A 24,135-nucleotide genomic window follows, 5' to 3' on the forward strand; every position below is an offset into this window, starting at 1 on the left:
CAAAAGGATCAATTCAAAATTCATGAACAATCTGTCCTGCTACAACCAGTGATTTCTGTGACTGTGGGGCAGTGGAGACACGGTGCCACAGAAAGGGAAGTTCTGCCTCCTCTCATCTTACAGGAAGACACACAGACACAAATATACTCACACATGTGCACAAACGTGCACGCAGGAGAAAGGTAAGAAGGAGGTTCTTTTACTTTGTTAATACAGAGTGTAGATAAAACAAAAAATATGATATAAGCCTTTAAACAGGGCAAATTGATTTTGGAGTTCTGTATCCATGCTTTATGCAAAGTGGAAAAAAATATATGGTGGTTATTTTGCTTCAATGGCAAATATTTTCCCTTTTTTATGTAACAAAAAAAAAAGCATGGACTTTTAAAAAAGCTGTGGACAATGCTAGCCAAGAACTCCTGATCTTGAGTAAGGGTAAGGGTAAACAAATGTAAATGTACTAGAGTGAAGAGATCCAAAACTATTACAGGTGTTCTTCTAGTATTTTGTATTTAAGTCAGACTTTGCAATTGTGGACAGGTCTCTTGTAAACATTTTGTCCATACAACTGCTGTGTGGTATCAGAGTAAATTCATGTGTTGGACAAAATACCCTTGATAGATTTCTTCACATCTGAAAAGGCAATTCTATGTTTTGGATTTATGCATTTATTTAAAAGTTTTAAAGGTAGAGGTAACATTGTACACCAGACATTTCAACAGGAAACATTGGTAACCTAAATGTTATATATACTGTTTAGGAAAATACTATGTTAGAAAGTAAATATTAACAGAACAGTGACCCGTCTGAGTCTCACCGTACATTTGACTTACTACTCGATTCATTTTAGGTTTGGCGTCCTGGTAATTGTTAATTCACATTGCCATCTGCTGGCGAAAGCACAGATCATGTTGTCATGGTCAATGAGAATGCAGAGCAACCAAACTAGCTACACTCAGCGTCAGATTTACTAACAGGCGCTCTTCAGCGATTGGCTAACTGCCTCGATTCCACCAATCACACTCTAGATTGAAGGCGGGACTTCACCCATGTCCAAAACAGGAAGTACAAACTCAACAGCAATTACTTTTTTGGAAACTTTTAACAACGCAAACCTGCCAAAAATACTTTTATGGGTCCGTTTATCCACAAAGCCGATTGAAAGATAGACTGGGATTTTTATTTTATCGCGTTAGATATTGAGATATTTTCAACGGACCAGACAGGATGGATGCACTGCTTTGTTTGTTTACATGGTCAAACAGCTGAGAAGCTAACGTTAGCCACCTAGCTTGGTAAAATCGAGTCATATGAGCTGGTAATTATCCGGCAGCTTTGCCCTCATGAATCAAACCTTGCATTCGTGTAAGAGCCAACGTAAAGGTACACTTGTGAACGGTTGTGTTATGTGTCGGTGAGCCGTTTAAAGTGTAATTATGCGAAGCTATCGTTAGATGTCTCGAGCGTTAGCTTTTGTTGAGTGAAATTGTTTTGTCACTGAACCAACCTGCGGTCACCTTTTAAAGGCCTCCCAGCGTCTTCATGTCAAGATGCCTTGTTCCTGTGGAAACTGGAGGAGATGGATCCGGCCGCTGGTCGTTGTGCTGTACATTCTATTGCTTTTAGTCGTCCTGCCATTGAGCATCTGGGAACTGCAGAAGTCAGCGGTCAGTATGAGCGGTCGATGGATGTGATTTATCTGTTTCCAAGTTTATACGGGGGCCCTGTCGGTTTGACAGTCCTGACATTTAATGGAGCACATTTGGTACTCATACTTATACTTAACTTTAGTAAAGTTGCATTATTTTTTATACTTTTGTATACACCCTATCCTGTACATTCAAGAGGGAAATATTTACCTTTTCCCACCCTTGCCTAAATCTTTGAACAATTACTACCTATATGGATTTATACTTTTTAAATAGCACGCATAGCCCACTGCAATGCCCCTGTAATCGAGTTCTTGAAATTCTTCTAAAAAGAAGAGAAAATCTTCCATTGCACCAAGTCAATTTTAAACTCAAAAAAAGATCCTCTTGTCAAGTATTTGCTTAAATGTAGGGTGATATGGCCAAAATCCTGTATCACGACATAGGATTTTTCATAAATCGACAATGAGATATATATCACGATATATGATGTTTTCTGGTAATTAAACAATAAGTCTGTATACATAACTATTAAAAAATAAATCAAAGAAACTAAACCTCTGCTTTCCCAGACTAAAATTCAAAGATGTTTCTTTCCTTGTAATGACAGGTTGGCACTCATTACAAAGCATGGTTCATCGCTGGGATATTTGTCTTCATGACCATACCCATATCATTATGGGGCATCCTCCAGCATCTGGTTCACTACACTCAGCCGGAGCTTCAGAAACCTATCATCAGGTAAAGATTACAACAATCATGTCATCTATGAACAAAAGTCTGAACCTGGTTGTAACTGTTTGTGTTTTTGTTCATTTTTTCAAAGAATATTATGGATGGTCCCAATCTACAGCCTGGACAGCGTAAGTCGTGTATTAGCTCATTCAAGTGATAAAAGCCATGATAACTATATCCTAACGTTCCACGCGATCCCTCTTCTCTTGTAAATCTTGCAGTGGATTGCATTAAAATACCCAGGTATTGCAATTTACGTGGACACATGCAGAGAGTGCTATGAGGCCTATGTCATCTACAACTTCATGACCTTCTTGCTGAACTACCTGGAGAATCAGTACCCGAGCCTGGTGCTAATGCTGGAGGTCCAGGAGCAGCAGAAACACCTGCCCCCTCTCTGCTGCTGCCCGCCCTGGCCGATGGGAGAGTAAGTTTATGATTACACCAAGATAACAACCTTGCTATGTGGATGCTGATGCGTCACTCAACTATACAAATGCTTAGTCTGCAGCCAACACTGCTCAAGAATTTGGTGTAATCATTACCCTCCATGCAGTACTTTGACCTAAACACGCAAGTTTTACTGACCATAGTCATGTCTCATGTCTCTTTTCTTGAATTGTCCGCAATCCAGATTCAAATAACTTTTCTTTTTAGTTTTGGAAAAAAGAAACAATGAAAGTTTTTTTTCTTCTACTTGCAGGCAGTTTGTTTGAGTTTATCTTACTGCATTGGCATTTTGAGATGAAAGATGTTTTCTTCTCAGCGCACAAAGTAAACAGATCAATGACAGTCACCAGTTTCTAATCAGCCTCAGTCATGCAACATCCGTAATTGGTTCAAATGCCAGTGTGCAGTTAATTTTGTATCGAGCTGCTTTTTTACCAGAGGATCAGCTTGAATTCCTCCTAAACTTAGGAGAACAAAGTGATTAAGACTTACCTGGAAATTAGCGGCATAAGCCTCGTTATTAACTTTGTGATTTATAAACGTGCCCTTTAAAATGTTTAACCCTGCTCAGTGTTTGTGTTGCATTTTGCATGTGGATCAGTGTTGAAATGTTTTCAATTAGTTTGAGTTAAATTCTAATTCAGATCATACATTTGCTCTGCAGGGTTTTACTGTTGAGATGCAAACTGGGAGTGTTGCAGTACACCGTTGTAAGACCCGTCACAACAGTGATTGCCTTGTAAGTAAACTGCTCCTCGTGCTCTTAATCTCAGCTCTTTGTTTACTGTTTGTATTAACGTCCGATGTGGCTGTTTGTTCTCCCTCTTAGGATCTGTCAGCTGTGTGACGTGTATGACGAAGGCAATTTTAGCTCAACAAATGCATGGACGTACCTGGTCATCTTCAACAATATGTCACAGCTGGTAAAACTGCAACTGTTTTGAGTCTAAATTTTATTAGCCTCGAAGAAGGACTGTGTTGTACATTGGGGACCTGGAGCATGTTAACAAATAAGAAGGACTACATTTCTCTGTGTGTGTGTGTGTGTGTGTGTCCTCTCTTGATTTAGTTTGCCATGTACTGCCTGGTGCTGTTCTACAGAGCTCTGAGAGAGGAACTGAGTCCGATCAAACCAGTGGGCAAATTCCTGTGTGTCAAAATGGTGGTGTTCGTCTCTTTCTGGTAACTCAGTCTGTTTAAACTTAATGAAATGTCCGAAAACATACCAGTATCAGCTGTTTTTACCATACTTGTGTACACTGTGTGTGTTGTGATATGCTCTTGATTGACATGGCATCATGTTTCTTTTGTAAACTCTTTTAGGCAAGCTGCGTTGATTGCTTTGCTGGTGAAAGTGGGCATAATCTCAGAGAAACATACATGGGACTGGAAAAGTGTTGAGGCTGTTGCTACGGGCTTACAGGTAAGTGTGTTAGAATAGCCAAGTTTGATCAATACAGTTAATGTACATAACCATGTGGTTTTCTTCTTGCGTGATAATTTTTAAAGAATGAACCACAATAATCTGTCCTGTTTTCCAGGATTTCATCATCTGTTTGGAGATGTTTCTGGCAGCCATTGCACATCACTTCAGCTTCTCCTACAAGCCTTACATCCAGGAGGCCGAGGAGGGCTCCTGCTTTGACTCTTTTATGGCAATGTGGGACATCTCAGATGTCAGAGCAGACATTTCTGAACAAGTCCGCAATGTTGGTAGGTGCCTTCTGGTTACTAGAGAATTTGCAGTTGTGCAATGTAAGTATTGGTGGTTTCTTCTCTGAAATCAAGAATACCATAAAGATGTTTTTTGTTCTAATTTATAGGGAGAACAGTCATGGGACGTCCGAGGAAGGCCTACTTCGGCGAGGCGGAGAGCGATGGTGAGCGATCTGGCCTGCTCTCTCCAGGCTCCCAAGATGCCATTACAGAGGCGGCATCCAACCCTGTGTCGCCCAATGGTCAGTACCAGGGCCTGGGCCGGACCGTAACGCCGCACTCTTTGTCGGCCCCCGCTGGGCTCAGCTCGGCCCAGTGGGATGAAGGATCCGAGGCTCAACCTGAAGAAAAGCTGGAAGAAGAAAGGACGGACCAAACCAAAGAACCAGCAGAGGCAGATCTCATCGTGATCACCTAGCCAACATTCAGGCTAATGTCACCAACAGACTCTACCAGAGATGGTTGGGCAGGACCCAAATACAACCTTGCCATTTTCAGTCAGACAATGCACTGATAGACTGTGTGAAATGGCTCATCAACCAAGTAATAGAAGTTTTCCAACAAATGCAAAACCAGAGGGACCTCTCTGCCAGTGACAGCTGTAAGAATGTTCAGTGGAGCTATGGCACTAAAGGATTGGTAGGAAAACGTGTGTTTGATGCTGTTTGCGTTTTCCTGGAGAGTGATATACGCTCTTCCAGAATGGTTTTTAGTTCATTTTAATTGGGAAACAGCTGTTGACAAAATGTTTCTTTTGTGTCATATTAGTCATATCATGTTGTCAGATGTGACACTTAGACGATTAACAGAATTATGCAACTTTTAAAGTTTTAATGTGTTTTCTAGGGATGCACAATGTTATCGGTATGTTATCGGTATCTGCAGATAATGGCTTGAAATGACACAATGGCATCTGCGGATATATGTTTTTGCCGATATTTTCCGCTGATAAAACAATGCCTTAATTATGCTCGATGATTCCCTAAAAAAGCTTGAAACAATGCTACGACACTAACTCAGCGCGACTAAAAAGTCAAAGAAACTCGAGCCAATTAATAGAAGTTAAAAAACTTTCACAACTCTTAGCTAGCTAACAGTTAGCGCACATTCTTGTAATTTTACCGGACTTAACAACAACAAACATGCGGAAAATACACTCGTGGCCAAAGCCGACTCTAACAGTGTGTAGCATAAACATCAGTGCAAAACTCACTTACATATTCATGGACGCACACACGATAAAAAGAGTCCGTCACGATCACTGATGTCTCCGTAGACATGTCTAGTAAACGAGTCCGGGCATGTCTCCCTCATTGCCGTGTTTCGGGGCAGGGGGGATGCTGCATTCAGGTGCGCTCAGAAACGTGAGTGCTCAGGCACATTACTTTTTGTACAACGTCTCTTCCATCAAGCGTGAATAAGGATGCAAGATGTCTGCGGTATGGCTATTTTTGGCCACTACAATAAGAGTAGGCATGATATGAATTCCTCTACAGGGGAGACTTGATGATCTCTATAATTAGGTGGAAAAAAACGTGCCTAATATATTGGTATCGGCAAAAAGGTTTGGAAAATATCGGCAAAAAATGAATATCGTGCATCCCTAGTGTTTTCCTTACTTTATCTTGGTTTACAGTGACGTCAGAGGAAATTGTTGAAATACCTAAATGAAAGCCTACAATTCTAAAGCACATCAGATGTCTAGAATCAGATTTTCTTTGTATCTAGTTTGTAGAAGATGCTTATCCAAGAGGACAAGAAGAGCTGAAGCAACAAATTTTTGTATAGTACAAATAAGACTTGGTATGAGTATGTTGGAGCTATGCACATAGAAAGATGCGTCTGACAGTGTGACATCAGCACAGAATCAATACCAGTTTGATGTATTTCACATAGGTAGTATTAAAAAACTTCTAGTGCACTTTTATCAATGGTTTACTGCAAACAGCTCACTCTAATTGAAATGTATTCACTAGTCCTCTCAGATGCCTTGTTCTACCTGCCGTGGAACTACTCGACTGACTGCATCAATTTAGCGTTACTTTCATTTTTGTCTTTACTAGAAATTATTCCTCTTATTCGGAGAGATGTTCTCGAAAATGTTTAGCCTTCATGCTAGAATAGCTTTGCAGCTAATGCAAATCAGCCATTTCCGTTTTTACAGAGATTTTCCAAAGCTCTTTGGTCCTTGTTACTTCCATGGATTTGTGCAGGGAGACTGACATGTTCAATGTACAGAGTAGGATATCAGTGTGTCAGAAAATCAGCAGCATCATCTGCACCATGTCCAGCTACAGAATGTTGCATTGCCTTATATAATAATTTTATTTTTCTAAATTAAACTGACAGGATCACAATCTGAACGACACAAATGTTTCACATTTTACTTAATTCCATCTCTGACTCATTAAATCAGGTTAACTCACTTGCTGTGGTTTCGTTTTTTCTTGCATCTATTAAGAAAATGTCACACATTTATTTATCAAATATGTTTATTTATACTAACAAACATCTTTCCAAAAACAACTGTGTCCATAATAACAATAATATTTATATCATATACTTACAAATACTTTATAAGTACACATTATAAATGTTCTATGATATTTTGCAGAATCTTTAAGGTTTATTTTTACAAATTATTTGTGTCACTTTTCGTTACTCGGCTTCCTACTGGTGCTTTAAAGTAATAATCTCGAAGATTTTCATGTACATAAATGTCTGTTAAATCACTATCGCCGAATGAGGTAACACAATGGTGATTGAGCCTATGGCCCACTGATGAAAGCCTTTGCATTTGCAGTATTACCGACAGCGGAGCTAAGCGGCTGCTTTTCCGGTCTCTGCAAGTGTTGCAAGTAAACAGTAATCTACTATGGCTGAACAAACAAAGAACAGATGGATGACTACAGATACAACTTCAACAATAAGTGAAAATCCAAAGAAAAAGAAACAAATTGGACGCTCAGATGAAGGCAAACAGTCTAAAAAGGAAAGCGACCATCAGCGGGGAAAATCAAGGGTTACACCTGGAGACAACAGCGGACGTCACACATGCAACACTGTCTGGATATCTGGGAAGTGTGCTCCCGCGATAACCGTTTATCGCCATCGGTGCCGCCAAAGAGAATGGATCTGAGATCTTCGAGAATATATCTTTAAGGGGTCATGCATGCTTTACCTTAAGATCAAAATCGAGCTCCAATTTGTTTTGGGAACACTTTGAAAATTAAAGACATCTTTAATGATACCAGAAAGGCAATGCTCTGTTTTACATGCAATTCCTTTAGAGTCAGTAGCCTCTATTTTTCATTGAGGTATAAAAACAAAGTTAAAACTAGCTGTGAAACTACAATGTCAGATATTATTGCTCCATAGGCCTGCCGTCATTCTCTATATGGGCCGATATGGAGATGGTGCTCTTGTGAAGCTTCACAGCGAGGCGTACCCAGTCTCCAGCCTGTACCTCCAGAGGCTCCTGCAGCACAGCGGCCGCTTGCTTCCAGTGAGAGTTGTGGCTGAGGGTGCTGACGCTGATCTCCGGGTCCAGGTTGATGTTGTACCAGAAGGGAACCGCAGTTATTCTGCCTGCTGCAGTAGCCAGGACCTGGGGAAACAGGGATTAAGGCTTGAGCTGCTTAATGGAACATAAGAGCAATTAGCTTTTAATAGTCTCTGAGTCAATCACGAGTCAGGGTTTGCTACTGTTAGTTAAAAAAATATTTCTAACTTATTTCTAGATTTTTGGTGCGATATGAACTTTTGGGGGATATTTGGGATGTCAAGTTTTTGTTATTATATTATAATTTCCAAATGTTCTCATTAGGCTACTAATAATGTATGTCCTACCTTTACTTCTCTGTTAGTGTAGTTTGCGTTGGCATCCATCAGGTCGAGAACAAAGAGCTCCACAGACTCACTGAGATGTCTGCACTCCAGTGTGGAAAAGTCCAAAAACACATGTACCGGAACCTGAAAGATGGAAAAGATGTTAAGAAAAAAATGTTATAAACAGAACAAAGGACAGATCGTCTGTCCTCAATAAAGAAGAACATCTAATGAAAAGCCTTAAAAGATCAAAGAGGAAGAACAAGTTGGATTTGAAAGCAATGTAACACAAAACACGTGCCCCTGATGCGCGTTGGCAACCATTATCCAGAAGAGAGAGAGAGAGAGTGGGATTCCCCTCCAAAAAATAAAGGCATACTGGTTACACATACTTTTTTAATTAGGCTACATGATGGTTAGAAAAGCTTGATAAGTCTAAACCCAGAGAAGCATTGCTGCAGTTTATTAAAGGTTTTAATTCCTACTTTCCTACCCAATCACTGACACATGTTTGGAAACGAATCCACCACCTCAAACTCTTCGTAACTTGACAAACAGGCCACAGCTGCAGGGCAGCATGAAAAAGTGTCACCGCTTCCTTTAGTGCAGAACAAAAGAAGCTTTCCTCCTCCCTGTCACAGTTGTGTAGACCTCAGAGCTCGCTGTTTGATGTGTTTGATGTAATGTGTACTGATGGATTCAGGTAGGAATGTGTTGGGCCAAGCTGTGTGTTGAGCGTCTACTGTGACAGTTGTGCTAGAAAGTGCCCTCCACCGAGGGCTTCAAAGACAACATCTGTTAAAACAAACGACCCGCGTCCCGCGTGGGGCCCTCAGAATTAGAGCACAAACATGATGCCGGGAAAAATAAGTGTAATTTCCAGCCCAAATAAAGATAAAGAATTCAAAGGGATTTCGCAGCTTCTTTAATGCAGCTGGGATGCAAACATCAAAGAGGAGTGCACAAAAGAAAACACAGCCGTGGACCTTAGTATTCCAGGAGAAGTACCTTGTTCAACAAAAGACAACCTGTAAAGAGAAGGAAACCAAACAACTGGAGGAACAGTCGCACTGATCGACTCAGACAAGTCAAATCTGTTCTCAGAATGTTTTTGTACTTTTATAGCATTGCGCTATATGTCAATCATGTTTAACAAAACCCACAGGCAACTTATTGCAACTAATGCGCCAACTTTGAATGTGAATGATGCAAGCTTACAAACACGGCGTACTGCATGTGAAAACTGTCAATATTGACGGTTGCATCAGGAACATGAGACGGAATACGAGATACGAGTGGCCTGAGATGTACAAAGGAAGATTTTGCAACAAGAGTCGTGAAGACTGAAGAAGTTTCAGCTCGGCGATGTGTTTTTGGTGTGTTTCGTTGAGATTTTCAATAACATGTTATATCACCATTTTGTTCAAAGCACTTTTCTGTATGAAAATATTTATAACTTATAAACTATCATCAGCTGCCTGTTACACTAGAACTAATGTCCTTGAACAGTTTTCCTCAGTATAACATTTTAATGTTCTCCTAATTAAAAAAATATCCTGATTCATTAAATTAGTTCATTTAAAATAACATCCACTAAAAATACAGCAGTACAAGAACCAACAACAGCAACATTTAGATACATAGGTCATAGCTTTTTAACATATTCAGTGACATTTTAGAATACAGTCTAAATAGCTATATAATGGGGACACAGACTTCTGTACTGAATTTGTTGGTACTTTAACCGTCATAACCCACCATCGATCTTATACGACCAAACTTAGCTCCGATTGGTTCGTCAGGCTAGGCTACTCAGTTACTAGCAGAGGTCAGAATTCTAAACTAGTAAACATGCGATGTAAAGGGCCTTACAAGAGGTCACAGTGAAAATTGTGTTGTAAACCTCCTAAGCAGATTTTGATAAGGTGATCATTGCGCCACCAGTCACTGACTGGTCTGTGTCGCACACAGCTTAGGAATTCCTATAAAAGCTGGCAAAACTTATAGCAGATTGAACCGGTGCAGAAAGAGTTTTTAAAATGTTTTATAGGTTAAAGCTGCTGTGAGGAACTTTCAGTTTGTGTTGATTTTGGCGCCCCCTGTGGACAGAGCCGTAACTCTTAACTCTTTGCTGATTTTGACCTGCGCATGCTGAAGATGTGGTTTTTAACCAAAAATCTCATCCTGCTTTCTTTAACAGTCATATGTATCACTCACTTTAAATTTTTTAACCTGGAAAATATAATAGATAACTACATAGAAATAATCAATCTTGTCGCTGATGGTCTGGTTTGCTTTTGTAGGTCATGTAATGTAATGAGTAATCAGAATTCATTTCAGTCATAAACAGCAAAAAAACTCGAAGATCTCAGATTCGTTCTCTTTGGCGGCACCTATGGTGATAAACGGTAATTGCGGGAGCACACTTCCCAGATATCCAGACAGTGTCGCATGTGTGACGTCCACGGTTGGCTCCGGTTGTAACTCTTGATTTTCCTCACTGACGGTCGCTTTCCTTTTTAGACTGTTTGCCTTCATCTGACAACGAGTTTGTTTCTATTCTTTTTTTTTCTTTTTCATTTTTGAAGTTGTATCTGTAGTCATCGATCTGTTCTTTGTTTGTTCAGCCATAGAAAATTACTGTTTACTCGCAACACTTGCAGAGGCCGGAAAAGCAGCCGCTACCCGCCTACCCTCTCTGGCAGACCAACCACTGCTGGGTGATAGAAAACGCGTCACCAACTGGGCGCCGCTTGTGTTTTTTTTTCCGCGAATGTTGCCACCAACGGCCAGTCTGTAATTCTACTATATACTGCAGATGACAAGGCTTTCATCAGTGGGCCATTGGCTCAATCACCATTGTGTTACCTCATTCTGTGATAGATAGTGACTTAACAGACATTATACCTTTCAAAGAGAAAAGTAATGCTGGAATAATCCTAGTTTAGGTATTCTACATCTATTTGTTTGTCATGTTCAAGAAGGAAAATAAATAAATAAATGGTTCAGTGACCACAACAGAACCTACAGTGACCATTAGTCAAAGTTAAGATCTTGACATGGAAAGTTAATACCATAAATAAGTTAACCATGATTCATGTGCAGATATACTTACAGTGAACTGGTTGATAAATGGAGCAATACTGAACCCCAGTGTTGGCTCCTGACCCTGCACAGCACTTTCCAGCAGCAACGTGTCCGACTCCACCAGCATGCCGTGCACCACGATCTTCTCCGGGAAAATCCGTCCTCCGTCCTCCAGCAGACACCTTGAACACATCATAGGAGGATGTTTTATAACACTCAATGATGATCAAAAGATACAGCAAGTGAAGTTTGACCCTCACCTGGCCAGTGACGCTTTCTCCATCAGCTTCTGTCTAATGAGGCCACACGTCTCCACACAGTCCAGGATGATGGCGCTCCACAGCTTCTCCCTGGACGGCCTTTTCAGCATCCCCTGCTCATCCTCCATATGGTTGAGCCAGAACTCCAGGTGCTGCTCTGGGATATTATTGGAGCGAGCCAGCCTCTTTAGGACTTCCTGTTGCTTGCTCTTTTCCACAGAGCTGTAGGCTTTCACGTGACCGTGGCTGGCGGCGATGAGGGAGAGCAGAGAGAAGCCCTCCGACACATCGAGGACGTAGAGGAGGTCACTGGAGTCTGACTGAACATCTGATGCTCGCTCTCCGTTTCGGCTTCTCACCTTAAGCTGAGAGATGAGCTTTCCTAGCGCCGTGCAAAAACTCTGATGGTAATCGTGATTGTTCATGAGTGCCATCTCTGCACATTCCAGCATGGAGAAGTCTTTGGTTTGATTCTGGTCAGTCTGAAGGCCTGCTAGTGCAGTGCACAGCTCTGCCTCCGGGTTTGGGTTGGAGACGGGGGGTCCAGAGTCCTGAGAATCCAGACGCTTGTCTAGACGGATTTCACGCCCGTCTCTTTGCACAGCCACGCTGCAGAGCCTGAGGTAGGCGTCTCTGCAGGAGACTTCAACTATCAGCTCGTCTTTGGGTTTCAGGACAAAACCTGAAAAGAAAAAAAAAGAAAACCATTGACTCTTGATGACTTATATTTTGAACAGATAGTTCCTGCTGTATATTAGAACTTTGACAGGTTTGAAGTTCTGTTTGTGCTTGAATGAATGAATTAAACTGCTGTGGAAAAACAAACAAACAAACAAATGAAATGACAAACAGAAAGAGTATAGTAAATACAGCTAAATAAATTAAGCTATGACATTATTATCTATAATGTAATGCTGATGGTTTTATAAATGCTAAGCTGACAGGGCTCTGAGGATTAAGGGCGCTGAATGGGCTATACAAGTAAAATAAACTTGACTGAAAGGGTGAAGAAAGGGGAGAAAGAGAGAGACAGAAAAAGCGCAGAGAGGGAGAGGGAGCAGGAGCCCGACAGAGAAATGAGATTCAGGGGACGGGGGTGCGCGGAGAGGGAGGGGGGGCGAGGCGCAGAAAGGATTCCTTCAGGAATAACATCTGTTCGTGTCTTCATGTCAGCGCGCCGCTCGTCAGAGGCATTTGGGAAAGATGCATATTTATTGCCTATAAGAATTTCATGAACACTAAAGAGTGTCACAGGCGATCACGGCGCACAACGTCCCGGCGACCGGGGGAAACGGATGTCGGTGATCACCGGGAAAAGGTGGCGGCTCCCTCGACGCTGCCGTCGCCAATTAGCGGAGCTGTGAAGCGCTGCTGAGCTCCGTCTGACAGATGATGCGCTGCAATGCCAACTGGAACATGTCACCTGGTGTCAGCACCTATTAGGTTCTCTGTGACCCGGTACAAAGACTAGACAGTGCTCTTAGGGACATTTGGCACTTAATAATAAATTAATAAAAACGAATTAATACAAATGAATTAAAACTGGGTGATTTTTATTTGGTAGAGTTTTACCATGTTCCACTATAGTACTGGTTAACTACCATTAGCACTACACTAAGGGGTCTAAACTGACTGTTTTTAGAGTCAGAAAACAATAAAGAATAAAAATACAAAAAACAATATAACACAAAATATGTACATAAGTGAAAGGAAAGTGATGATTATTTAAGACTTTAATGCAGCTGCATCTTCATGTACCATCATCCTGTCATTGCAGTAAATTGTTCGCACTATTTTCACATGCAAATCCAACATGAACTGAAGGCTGCAGGAAATTTGTAGCAGCGATTACAGGCTGACATATTTCCTGCAAGTAACCCTAGTTTTAATTAACACAGGTTCAAATGTTAAATACTGTATTTAGTCCACAACACACACTGCCCTCGTGTGATGCAACGTGGAAATGCATCATGAAGTGTGCAGTACAGAATACAAGCAAAGCATGCTTATGTCATGAGATTGAAACAACTAGCAGCATATGAGTGATAATTGTGAACAATACTTATTCACACAAGTCTTTTGAGTCTTACCCTTGGTGCTGTGGACGGGGTAGATGGCTTGCTCCCAGCACGTGTCCTCCTGAGGTCCGGTAGACAGACTGCTCTCCTCATCCAGGTGGAGCTGGAACCACACGGCCAGAGCGTCCACCTCCCCCTCCTGAGTGATGGGCAGGTGGATCCGCTGAACCGGCCTGGAGCTGAGCCCCTCCAGCTCCTACAGATTACAAAACAATTAAAGCATGGACGAGAGAGTTGTTAGAAGTATGTTGGCTGAAATAACAAACAAACAAACCAGGCCGTAGTTGTGAAATATGTGCATAAAAAAGTGTAACATAAGTATGGAATTAGATAAAACTGCACTTTAACATGATTTGACATCCCCTTCGTCAATACATTGAAGATGCAAACTCAGGATAACTACAGGACATTGATGACCCCCTTTGGAAGTAAAGTCCCGGGGAGGGGGGAGGGATAGAGGATAGACGTGTACCCTTTTGTTGTTACATTTGTTTTTTTGCTCTGTTTTTTTTTTGTCGTTTCTTCCTCCTGTTATTTTGCTCACTGACTTCTGTGTTTGCTTGTTGTTTTCTTCAATTTTAAATGAGATATTGGATATTGAATGTTTTCTTACTGCCTCCTCAATAAAAAAAAGATTGAAACTAAAATTAAATTAGATTTCAGAAGGTTTAATGTTGAAACGGGAGCTGTGGATGTTTTATTGTCCTCTGAGAATTTGATAGACATTTTGGACATTACTGGTCTTGTCGCATTTCAAGTTCAACTTGTAAAGATATAGTATGCATTTCACATCAGTTAGAAATATGATTTAGGTGTCATTAATCAGAAGTCTAACTATAAACCAGAGAGGCTACAGTTTGTATTTTCATCCAGCTCAATAACAACAAGATAAAAGATGTTAGTAATACTGCAAGCAGTGTCCCAACGAATACAATGCATGCATAACAATGGTTATTATTTGTTGCAGAATATGTTATGGTCTGCTGATATTGTCTAAAAAAAAACATTGTACATCCGAGGATTAAAGGCGGCAATGCAATTAGGATTTATGTGTAACAGTAGCTCCTTTTTACACTGCCAGTTCAAGGCGGGATTATTACGCCTCAGTTGCGTCTTCTATGTAAAACGCATGGAGGCAGAATGGTGGGGCGAAGTCCTTCCGCCTCTGAGTCGGCATCGGAGGTAGTAACAGAGGCGAAACGGCTTCTGTGTAAACAGCAGGGCGGAACAGCGCCGTGTGTATGTATTTGAAATACACGCTGTAACTTACACCTCGCACACGTTTTGCATCCGCAACGCCGGAACGATGTGTTACAACACACACTGGGGCGGCTTTACACCGGCGTTGCTTGGTCCAATGTAGAATGGCAAAGGCTGCATGACGGCGTTACGGCGCTGAGGCGGAACCGCAGTGTAAAAAGGGCTAGTGTCACATAACAGCTGTGTTTGGGAAATTGCAAGAATACAAACCAATTGTTAAGTCCTGTTTTTCATAATATTTCTGAGAAGACAAACACAATCCACTTTTCTTTTCACTTAAAGCTGACGTAAAGCACATGACAGAGTCCTACAAAACTTGCCTCACTGATTCTTGACAAATGATCACGGCTCTGACATTAGGCAAAGTTTCTCAGAAACTCCCAACTGAACCTGTTGGGATGAATATTCTCACTGATTATTACAAACACATTATCCTGCAGGTCATGTCTGGCAGATAAACACTGCCTCTTCAATCTGCCAGTGTTTGTCTGTGTCCTGGGAGCTGATAAATGAGGCAACAATCCCTGCAGGCCTGTAAGCTAAATAATAAGTGACCGCTGATGTGAAATGTTTGAGCCTGTGAGGCGGCCAGTATGTTTCACGGGAACAACAGACATATGGTCAGGTAAATTAATTACTTTACTAAATACATGATGCTTCACTCACGGCAACTAATACACATTAAATATTAGCATTTCTCACTTGGCTGCTTATCAGACACAAAGCTCATGGAAAAGTGATCATCCCTGTTTGTGCTCACCTGCACGTTGTTGAAATCTATGTTGAGGGCTGTGAACGGCTCTGTGAGGGCTTTGTACCCTCCTGGCAGCCTGCTGAGTCTCTCCGTGGTGTACGGCTCCATGGACTCGTCGGGCTCGGAGCTGCAGCTCACCGGGCTGCGGAGCTCCCCGGCTGCAGCCACGGACAGACTGCCCACATCTGATACGCACAACCTGTAGGAAAAAGGACAGCAGGGTCATGCTAGCTCAGAACACTTTGTGCTGCTGCCTCAGAAAGTGCTCTCTTCTGCTTGCCCACCTGTGATGCCGGCGGATCTCGAGGCTCTCGACAGCCATACCGAACACGGTGGCTCCGGCGGGGATGACCCGTCCTGTCGCAGACTGCTCCTGGAATTCATTCTCACCTCTCTTTAAGACAAGAAACAAATGCTTTAATTATTAAACTACACATATATTTCAGTCAGGAACACTCTCCTCATAGATTTAACCATTTATTGCGAAATGGAAGTACAGTTATGTTTGGTGCTGATGGCTCCGCTCTTAAGTTGCTCCCGGGGTTAGCCGAGCAGCATGCATACAGCTTTCCAGGGGGCGTAATGCAAACCTCCTCGTGATATACAGAGTGGGCAAAAGGCTTACAATGTTACAATTTCATTTAGCAGATGCTTTTGTCCAAAGCATATGGATGTACATCTTAGAGATAATACGACACAAGCAAGGATCAAGACTGGCTTCAGACTAGAAAGGAGGATGCAAAGCATTGCCTGCCGGGAGCAGGAATGAGTGAGAAGGAAGTTGCATTTAAAGGGGCCGCCTTGTTGTGAGAAGCGGCTGTGATTGGGGTGTTACTGATTAGAAACAATGATTCAATCAGCAGGCTGATGGCGCATGACTTTCGCACTAACGCGAAGCTTCATTTAATAAATTAAGTTACCTGTGGAGGTAGCAGGAGGTGGTGCCAGGCGTGAATGAGACTCTCGATGATGCCCTCGCCAAACAATCCTGCATCTACCGTCTCTGTCACCACCAAGGACACCCTGAGAGAGAAGAAACATTGATTGGAAAGACATGAGAAATATTAGTGCAGGAGTTTCATAACAACAGAAAGTGAGATGTGCTGGTAGGATAAATGTAAGAGTTTTGGTGTACCTGTGTGGGATGTCCTTTGGCACCTCCATCTCGAGAGATTTAATATGAAGGATGTTTATTCTTCCATCCATTCCGTTAGCAGTCAGCACCTCACAGGCCAGTTCATACATCGTCTTTGAGAGTTCACAGGCGTACACCTCGGCAGCCCCGGCCTTCTTAGCACACATGCTAAAGAGAGAGAAACAGGAATTGAAAACTACGGTCCTACTCTACCTGTAGTCAAAAGAACATGCTCAAGTATGGTGCGACTAAGTAATAAAGTTTTTTAAAAAGCTAAAAAAATGTTTCTTAATTCTCATGAAAAATGTCTCACCTAAGGATCCCGGTGCCAGTGCCGATGTCAAGTACAGTGTTGCAGCCGCTCTGAACAGCCTTCTGAATGGCTTGCTGGTACTTGCGGTTCCTCCCGTGGTCATTGAGCATCAAAAAATGCCAGCGCTCCACCAGCCAGTTGGCCACGCGGTAGAAGTTCTCCCTGGCTTCTGGATAGTCTGGTCTCAGCTTCAAGGCCTTATGGAAATGGCCTGCTGCTTCATCTCTGAAGCCCATTCTGGACAAGAAAGGGAGAGCCACGAGTCAAAAACAGTAGATAACCTTTATAGTTAATACTGTTGTAACTTGAGTATAGCGGATATTACCTGAATAGGTGTTCGCCCATGCTGTTTAGGATAACCTCATCAGCAGGAAACAGCTCCAGTGCTTGTTCGTAACAGTCAAAGAGGTCCTGAATGCGGCCCACGGAGTCCAGCTCTTCTGTCCATTTAAAGAGAGTGAACCTGAAGGACTCCTAAAAAAAGACATGAGAAAATATGAGCATCTTCTGATTCTGCAGCAGTAAAAACAGGACTATTGTGTGTGTACAACTGTGGTGGTTATTATGTGTGCTTAATGTTTGGCTCTGAATAAACGCAGACTGTTTCTCAAAGTAGTGTAAACAGTCATTACCCTGGCAAAGTCTTTAAAAACAGGTGCAAGATTGAGGACGAGAAGGTAGTGCACAAATGCAGTTCCATAATCCTGGTTGAAGAGGCACTGCTGGGCACTTTCTAGGGAACTAGAGACCAGCTCGTTCCTGGCAGGGTCCTCTCTGCGTCGCCTTCGGGTCCTCCTGCCGTGCTTCGGCCGGGCACTGGCATTAGGCATCCCTTGCAAACAAAAAAAAACAGTACAGAGTCTATTAAGAAATCATGATGTCTGAGAGTAACAACATACAGTAAGATAGTGAGGTTATAAAATTAATCATAGGGCGTAACCTTTGACATACTAAGCCGTCAGAATTATGAAATATTGAACCATAATTACGTAGTCAACATACTGATTTCCTAACTCAGAATTTTGAAGTATTTCGCGTAGATATTTCAATTCAAATTTCTTATTTTATTAAAATATGTTATTCCTTTTCCTGACAATTGGCTTGCATACATGCCCTACAACTTTGCAAAAGAATAATAATTGTGTCCACATTGATAGGAAATATGTTTTTATTACAAAAAAAAACTTTACTAAAATCTTAAAGATATTTTCACAAAATGCTAAGTACTCGTCAGACATTACTAACATTGTATGCGGACTTACTTTATGTTGCGTTAGGCTGAAAGGCTGTATTATGAGACGAAAAAGGTAACCGTTGGCTGGTTAACGTGGTGATGCTAATTTTGCAAAAATATTGACATTACAGTTAAAATGTCCAAAATAGTCGTTAGCATCGTTGTGAGCAACCCTCCTCCAGGCAGAACCATCACATTAGCTCAGCTTTCATGACAAAATATATTCTGACAGTCGCTACAATTGTTTAGCTGCATGTTTAAAACACATAGCATCCAATGATATTTACGTTATAACGGCAAGATGTTAAATAAAACTGTAATCACGCTTCTGCTGCTTAAAAACATGCATCATCTATCGTTGAAGACACACGTCCGCGCGCTAATGTACTCGGAAAGAAACATTTAACAGAAAACAGTTCCGTGGGCTCAACTGTATTGAATATTATAATATTCAAAGCCACGAATAGGAGGTATTAACTGTTGAAAAGTTAATGAAAAATAACTTTAGTAATTAATCATAAATCAGACTAAAGTAAATGTTACCGCCTCAGATTTGTTTCTGACGAAACCAATAAATCCTTAAGGAAAAACAAAGACTAAATTAAGATCAAGATAGTTCTCACTCATGAAAACCTTGAACCTGCGTTGTGTGTCTGGTATATGGCATTGTAGTATGCATTAGTACTTTATTTGTCATAGTTGTTGATTCCAAAATGACACCCCAACGTCATTGCATTAGTTTTTGTTCGTCACACTGTGTATGTAACTTTTATGCATACACTTTAAGGAAGTGGCTGACAGTTTTGTAATGACCACTGAGTGGGATTAAGACTATGAAAAAGTTTAAGCACATAACATTTTATCATTTCTTTGCTGCTGTTTATCCAAGTATTGCTCTGGTTAATCTGTATGGTCTTACAGTGTTGAGTCTATAATACTTGAGATAAGTTTACTTGTGAATAGGCAGATGATGGTCCTTTATGGTCAGCTGATTTTTAGCCTATGTTGGGTTGTTGTGATGATGAACTATTTTTTTTTGTTGCATTGACTGAAAATTACTATGGTGTTCAGATTTGAGCTTTATTGTATTATATGACGATTTTTTCTTTTATCACTGTTCAGTTTCAGCTTGTGGTTCTGTGCTGCAAATTTTTTTTCTCTGTTGTATTTCCCTTGCCTTGCTTTAAGCCACCTTTAGCAATACCCAGAGCCTTGACCATCACCATCCCATTACACAAGCCATCTGTACTCTTTATCTCATACTAGTTGTACAACTTCATGTACTTCACATATGCATCATGAAATAAATTTCTATATACCTCTTATTTTATGTATTTATTTTATCTATTCTAATTTCTGTTTGTGTTTACCTTCTTGCTAGTTTTTTTTAGTACTGTTGCAACACCCAGATTTCCTCTCTGGGTATCAATAAAGAATTGTCTTATCTTGTGAACATGTCCTGTATGTTGTGCTTTGTTTTTCCAGTGATAACTCCTTTTAGCTCAATTTAGCTTTGACATGGCTGACTCGAAGTGGTGCATGTGAACTCACTACATATACTCAAACCTTGTAGCCTAATAAAATGCAGTTTGGAGGTACTTCTCCCTAAATACATGTATTTTACGTCATTTAATACTTGTACAATACACATTTTACTACACTTAATAGATTCCATTACATGCATTGTAGTTAAACAATTCTATTATTATGTTAAAATTGTCTCCATTTCTACGAACTTTAATAGTATTTTCTGTCATATTATACATTGACAGTTCTCCCCAGATCAGTTTCATATACTAAGCATATGATAAGCTTACAGTATGTGCATTTGAATTGTTTTAACAAGTCTTTCAATTAGTTAAAATGCCAGTATTTATTTGAAGTGTGACTGTGAAATGCTACACGTGAATACATCATCAATTTTAATGAAGTAAAATACTATATGATAATACAACTCTCTCAGATTCGATTTAAATGCCCACTTTATATATTCACTTAAGAAATTTTGAATTACTTAATATCTTAAAGGTAATTTTAACTATTACATATCGTATTGCTTGCTTGTTATATTGCATTACTCCAAAAAATATTTTGACCTGGGCAGCGAAGCGAATCCGGAAGTAGATATGTCTGAAGCATCCCGCAGAAGCTAGATACTCTTTGGCAGAAGTTTGCTACACGCACGCAGATGTCAGCAGAGTTTCTCAATCTGTCACTTTGCTAGGTGGAGTAAGGCTGATGGAGGAAGGAAAATCGGACACTGCAAACATGACTCTCTGACAACTCCGGTGAACCGGCTTCTTATGAATTTTTCACCCGACAGCGTATTGTTTTCACCTTTTAACCGTTATACCTGTTAGCTACTCGCGCCGTTATTTGACAACTGTGGAACAACACCCACGCGCCTGAGTGTCAGAAGTTACCATGCTAACCACCGTTAGCCGCTGCTGCTACCTGACGTAGCTATGCCTCTCCGTTAGACTTGAAACTGCCTGCAAAAAGAGCGGACATTTGATTGTTACTGCTAGTTTATTTAGCTACAAACTAGGCAGCATTTGGACCAGTTTCTCAGTTCAAGAAAACGAAGCTATCAATCTGTCACAAAAATGGGACTACACCCGCTGGAGTTCAGTGAGTGCTATCTGGACAGCCCCTGCTTCAGGGAGAAAATAAAGGCACACGAAGCAGAGCTGGATAAAACTAACAGGTTCATCAAGGAGCTGTACAAAGATGGGAAGAACCTTATTAATGCTACAAAGCGTAAGTTTTTAAACATTTTAAGAAATGTCTGTTTATACACTTGCCTTGAGAAGAGGTCTTTGGGGGTCTTGGTGCGTTCAAGTTCCTCCCCAGTTTGCCAATGATTGTCCTTTGTATTTGCTGATGTTATGAGTGGGGAAAACAGCTGCGGAACACATGAAATAACTGTTAATTAATATGAGAGACTGTCATTATAACCAGATTAAGGCATTATCTTTCATACTGTTTCAATATTACCCTGTATTATGAGTACAGCTATTTATATTTTTCTGTTCCCAGAGTCTCTGAGATATTTAATAACGAAATTCTGCCCCGTTTGTTCTCAGTCACACAAACCTCAGCTGGGTTAAACTTATTAGATAGTTATTTCTTTGAACTCCTGTCGTGTGGGCTGGGCTCGCCTTCAGGTGCCAAGTATTGCTTTACACACACACACTTCAACAGTTAGTAATCAAAAATGGACTGCTCATGTGTTTTGGAAAGTGTTGACAGAGAGGCTTCAGGCACGTTCTTACAGCAGTTTTACCATTACAGTAGTGCTTTGGACTGTGACACAACATGTTTTTCTACTCTAAACCTTCACACAAACTTACTTTAGTACAGTTGTTTGTCACATGTAACCAGGTCACGTCTTTCATTTTCTCTTCAGGGAAGCCTAATTTCTTCCTGCCAAGCTTGCACAGTGGTCTTAGTTCAGACTTACTTTATTGTGTCAGCAGTTTAAGTGGCACATTTATGATATGCACTTGTATAAAGATTGATGCTTTTAAAACTATTATACAAGTTTGGTTTTAATCTTGAATCAGAACACCTTAAAAACTAAAGTGTGTTTGGGATTTCAGCACTAGCCTGAGGTGGTTTCATACCTGCTGCAGCTTTATCCTGGTGTAGCTTTGTCTTTCTTGCTAGTTTCATGAGCGAATTTGAATAACCTGTAGTCCTTAAAAACAGCAGGTGCTTCATGATTTGGTGGAATGTATACAGTCGACATGAAGGAATTCACCTGGCTTGCAGGGACGTTTTAGGTATGCCTTGGGGTTCAGATGAAGCAGCAGGGGCAATTATGTGACTTGTGTGTCGAGGAAACTTTCAGCTCAGTGTTACAGCAACTCCAACAAACCTGTATTGATGACACCAGGCGTGATGGATGGATAGGGTCAACTGTAAAACTGCAATGTAAATGCAATTGATTTGTGTAAAATGTGAGCAGGGCAGCTTTCAAGCCATGTGATTAAAAAGAAAACAGTCATTGTTTTACAGTTGTGAGACTACATGCCACTTATGTTTTGCCGCCACATGGAGTAACCACGCAGAGCAGCACCATGCTGAACTCTCACTGCTGCTCACAGATGAGTTGATATAGATGCTCTGCTATGTTGGTGTAAACTGATCCGCAGTATCCAATTTCAGGAGGACGCGTCATATCTTGTGTTTCATGCCTTATATGACTGTCGCTACACTATGTGTCACTTTCTGGATATGACATATCAAATGTCAAGTCTCTTTTTAATGAGATTATGACATTATAAGGAATAAGGAACCCTGGTCATATGCTTCCAGGAGGCAGCTGCAAAGTCAGTTAAAGTTTCAGGAAGGAACTGATGGTCACGTTTTTCTGTCAGCCTGCCTGGTTTTTACTCGAGCCCTTCATGGAGATAGCTTTTGAAAAATGTGGCCTGTCCATGCTTCTAATTTGTTGACTTTTTTTGGCTGTCTGTGATCATGAGGCATTCACTCTCCTTGCGAAAAAGTACAGTAGAGCAACCTAAAAAATACAAGACATATCAGGGACAACATAAGCAGTCATCTCCACGGCTGGGCCTGTCTGCTTTTAAACTGCAGTGTACCAAGGACAGGCTGAACAACACGTGTCCAGATTGGCAGCCAATCCCGTTAATGGACGGGGTGATGCTATGCATATCATCATACGCAACCTATGTAACACCTGTGCACTGAATGATATTGATGCTATTGAGGACGATGACATTGAGGATGTGGTTTATGTTGATTAGGATATTCATGATGATGATGTTGATGACTATATTGACCTTGGTGATGCTGCTGATTATTATAAAAACAAAAACAAACAAGAAAACGCCCTGTGCACTGCCTGTCGGCACCAGTGTCCAATTGCACTTGAAGCTGTTTGTTAGCACTAACTGACTTTGTTCCCTCCTGTCTTGATCGTTGCTTGTGTTGTATTAACTCTCAGATGTACGTCGTTTTGGACAAAAGCGTCAACTAAATGACATTTTAGAAGCATTGTAACCTATGGCAACCACTTCTGCGATTTGGAGCCAGCTGTAACTGTCATCGAAGTTTTTGCAAACTCACTACAGGCTACCAACGTTAACGTTCCTACTACTAATTACTACATTTCAAGCTAGCTAAGATTTAACAAGTTTCCTCTAAACGATGGCAGAGACGTGTTTTGTTTCGACTGTAATTTTACTAAAGGAGAAACGTAGCACATAGTGGGCGGGGACTATGCAGAGACAGGAATTTTTAATGATGCCTTGGGAGGATTTTTACGAGGTAATTAAACGTATTTTGCAGAAAAAACATATCAGACACAATTTGTTATTTCAAGCAGAGCATTTTATATGTCTTAAAACATGACTGGAGCTGGGCTTTAAGGAAAAATGCCCTGAACTTCCTGGTTCTAGCCTCTCAGATATTAACATGCTTTTCTCAATCTTAGCTGAAAGAAAATGAAGTATTATTTGGGGGGTTTTTTTGGATAAGAGAAAAAGCATTTTGAATATGTCATGTTTGGGTTGGGGATCTTGGCCACAATAATCAATAATGGAAATAACTGTTGGTTAAAGCCCAGTTCCTGACAGGTATAGTACCTGCAGGTTGCCCAGTCACCATAA

The 24,135-nt window shown here is 41.0% G+C and overlaps 3 protein-coding genes across 5 annotated transcripts in view; 2 read left to right on the forward strand and 1 right to left on the reverse strand.

The window, feature by feature from the left end:
* The first annotated feature begins 1,071 nt into the window (after positions 1 to 1,071).
* tmem184c (transmembrane protein 184C) lies at positions 1,072 to 6,299 on the forward strand. 2 transcript variants are annotated; one of them, XM_069665867.1, is made up of 11 exons: positions 1,072 to 1,383; positions 1,527 to 1,667; positions 2,260 to 2,390; positions 2,476 to 2,512; positions 2,606 to 2,811; positions 3,499 to 3,573; positions 3,664 to 3,757; positions 3,904 to 4,016; positions 4,158 to 4,257; positions 4,376 to 4,547; positions 4,658 to 6,299. In XM_069665867.1, exons 2-11 carry the CDS (start codon positions 1,551 to 1,553, stop codon positions 4,966 to 4,968), a joined length of 1,356 nt encoding a protein of 451 aa, XP_069521968.1. In that variant the 5' UTR covers positions 1,072 to 1,383; positions 1,527 to 1,550; the 3' UTR covers positions 4,969 to 6,299. The 2 variants fall into 2 exon arrangements, with proteins under 2 accessions (XP_069521968.1, XP_069521967.1); XM_069665866.1 differs by having other exon boundaries at positions 1,072 to 1,667.
* A 783-nt stretch (positions 6,300 to 7,082) lies between these two features.
* prmt9 (protein arginine methyltransferase 9) lies at positions 7,083 to 17,930 on the reverse strand. The gene is made up of 12 exons (XM_069665957.1): positions 17,898 to 17,930; positions 17,591 to 17,739; positions 17,266 to 17,502; positions 16,953 to 17,120; positions 16,738 to 16,840; positions 16,102 to 16,211; positions 15,824 to 16,016; positions 13,816 to 13,999; positions 11,726 to 12,407; positions 11,494 to 11,647; positions 8,400 to 8,522; positions 7,083 to 8,157 (listed from the first exon to the last, which is right to left on the reverse strand). The coding sequence occupies exons 2-12, from the start codon at positions 17,608 to 17,610 to the stop codon at positions 7,915 to 7,917; spliced, it is 2,217 nt and encodes a 738-aa protein (XP_069522058.1). The 5' UTR covers positions 17,611 to 17,739; positions 17,898 to 17,930; the 3' UTR covers positions 7,083 to 7,914.
* A 2,802-nt stretch (positions 17,931 to 20,732) lies between these two features.
* The window catches only part of arhgap10 (Rho GTPase activating protein 10), a 50,715-nt gene continuing 47,312 nt past the window's right edge, over positions 20,733 to 24,135 (forward strand). For both annotated transcript variants that reach the window (XM_069666191.1, XM_069666192.1), the window contains exon 1: positions 20,733 to 21,259. In XM_069666191.1, coding sequence (XP_069522292.1) covers positions 21,106 to 21,259 — 154 coding nt within the window. In that variant the 5' untranslated portion in view covers positions 20,733 to 21,105. The remainder of the gene's footprint in view (positions 21,260 to 24,135) is intronic.

Source organism: Semicossyphus pulcher, unplaced genomic scaffold (genome assembly GCF_022749685.1).
Source record: "Semicossyphus pulcher isolate SPU_LCO1_2020_fin unplaced genomic scaffold, fSemPul1.0.p SCAF_17, whole genome shotgun sequence".
Classification (NCBI taxonomy): Eukaryota; Metazoa; Chordata; class Actinopteri; order Labriformes; family Labridae; genus Semicossyphus; species Semicossyphus pulcher.

Bases quoted from the DNA above. Each gene is read 5' to 3' on its own strand.
- tmem184c (XM_069665866.1), top strand. From the start codon at position 1,551: ATGCCTTGTTCCTGTGGAAACTGGAGGAGATGGATCCGGCCGCTGGTC. The intron at 1,668-2,259 runs GTCAGTATGAGC...TTGTAATGACAG, and splicing joins GGGAACTGCAGAAGTCAGCG to GTTGGCACTCATTACAAAGC. The intron at 2,391-2,475 runs GTAAAGATTACA...ATTTTTTCAAAG, and splicing joins CTTCAGAAACCTATCATCAG to AATATTATGGATGGTCCCAA.
- prmt9 (XM_069665957.1), bottom strand. From the start codon at position 17,610: ATGGGCGAACACCTATTCAG. The intron at 16,017-16,101 runs GTGGGCAAGCAG...TTTTTCCTACAG, and splicing joins GAGATCCGCCGGCATCACAG to GTTGTGCGTATCAGATGTGG. The intron at 11,648-11,725 runs GTGAGGGTCAAA...GATGTGTTCAAG, and splicing joins GAGAAAGCGTCACTGGCCAG to GTGTCTGCTGGAGGACGGAG.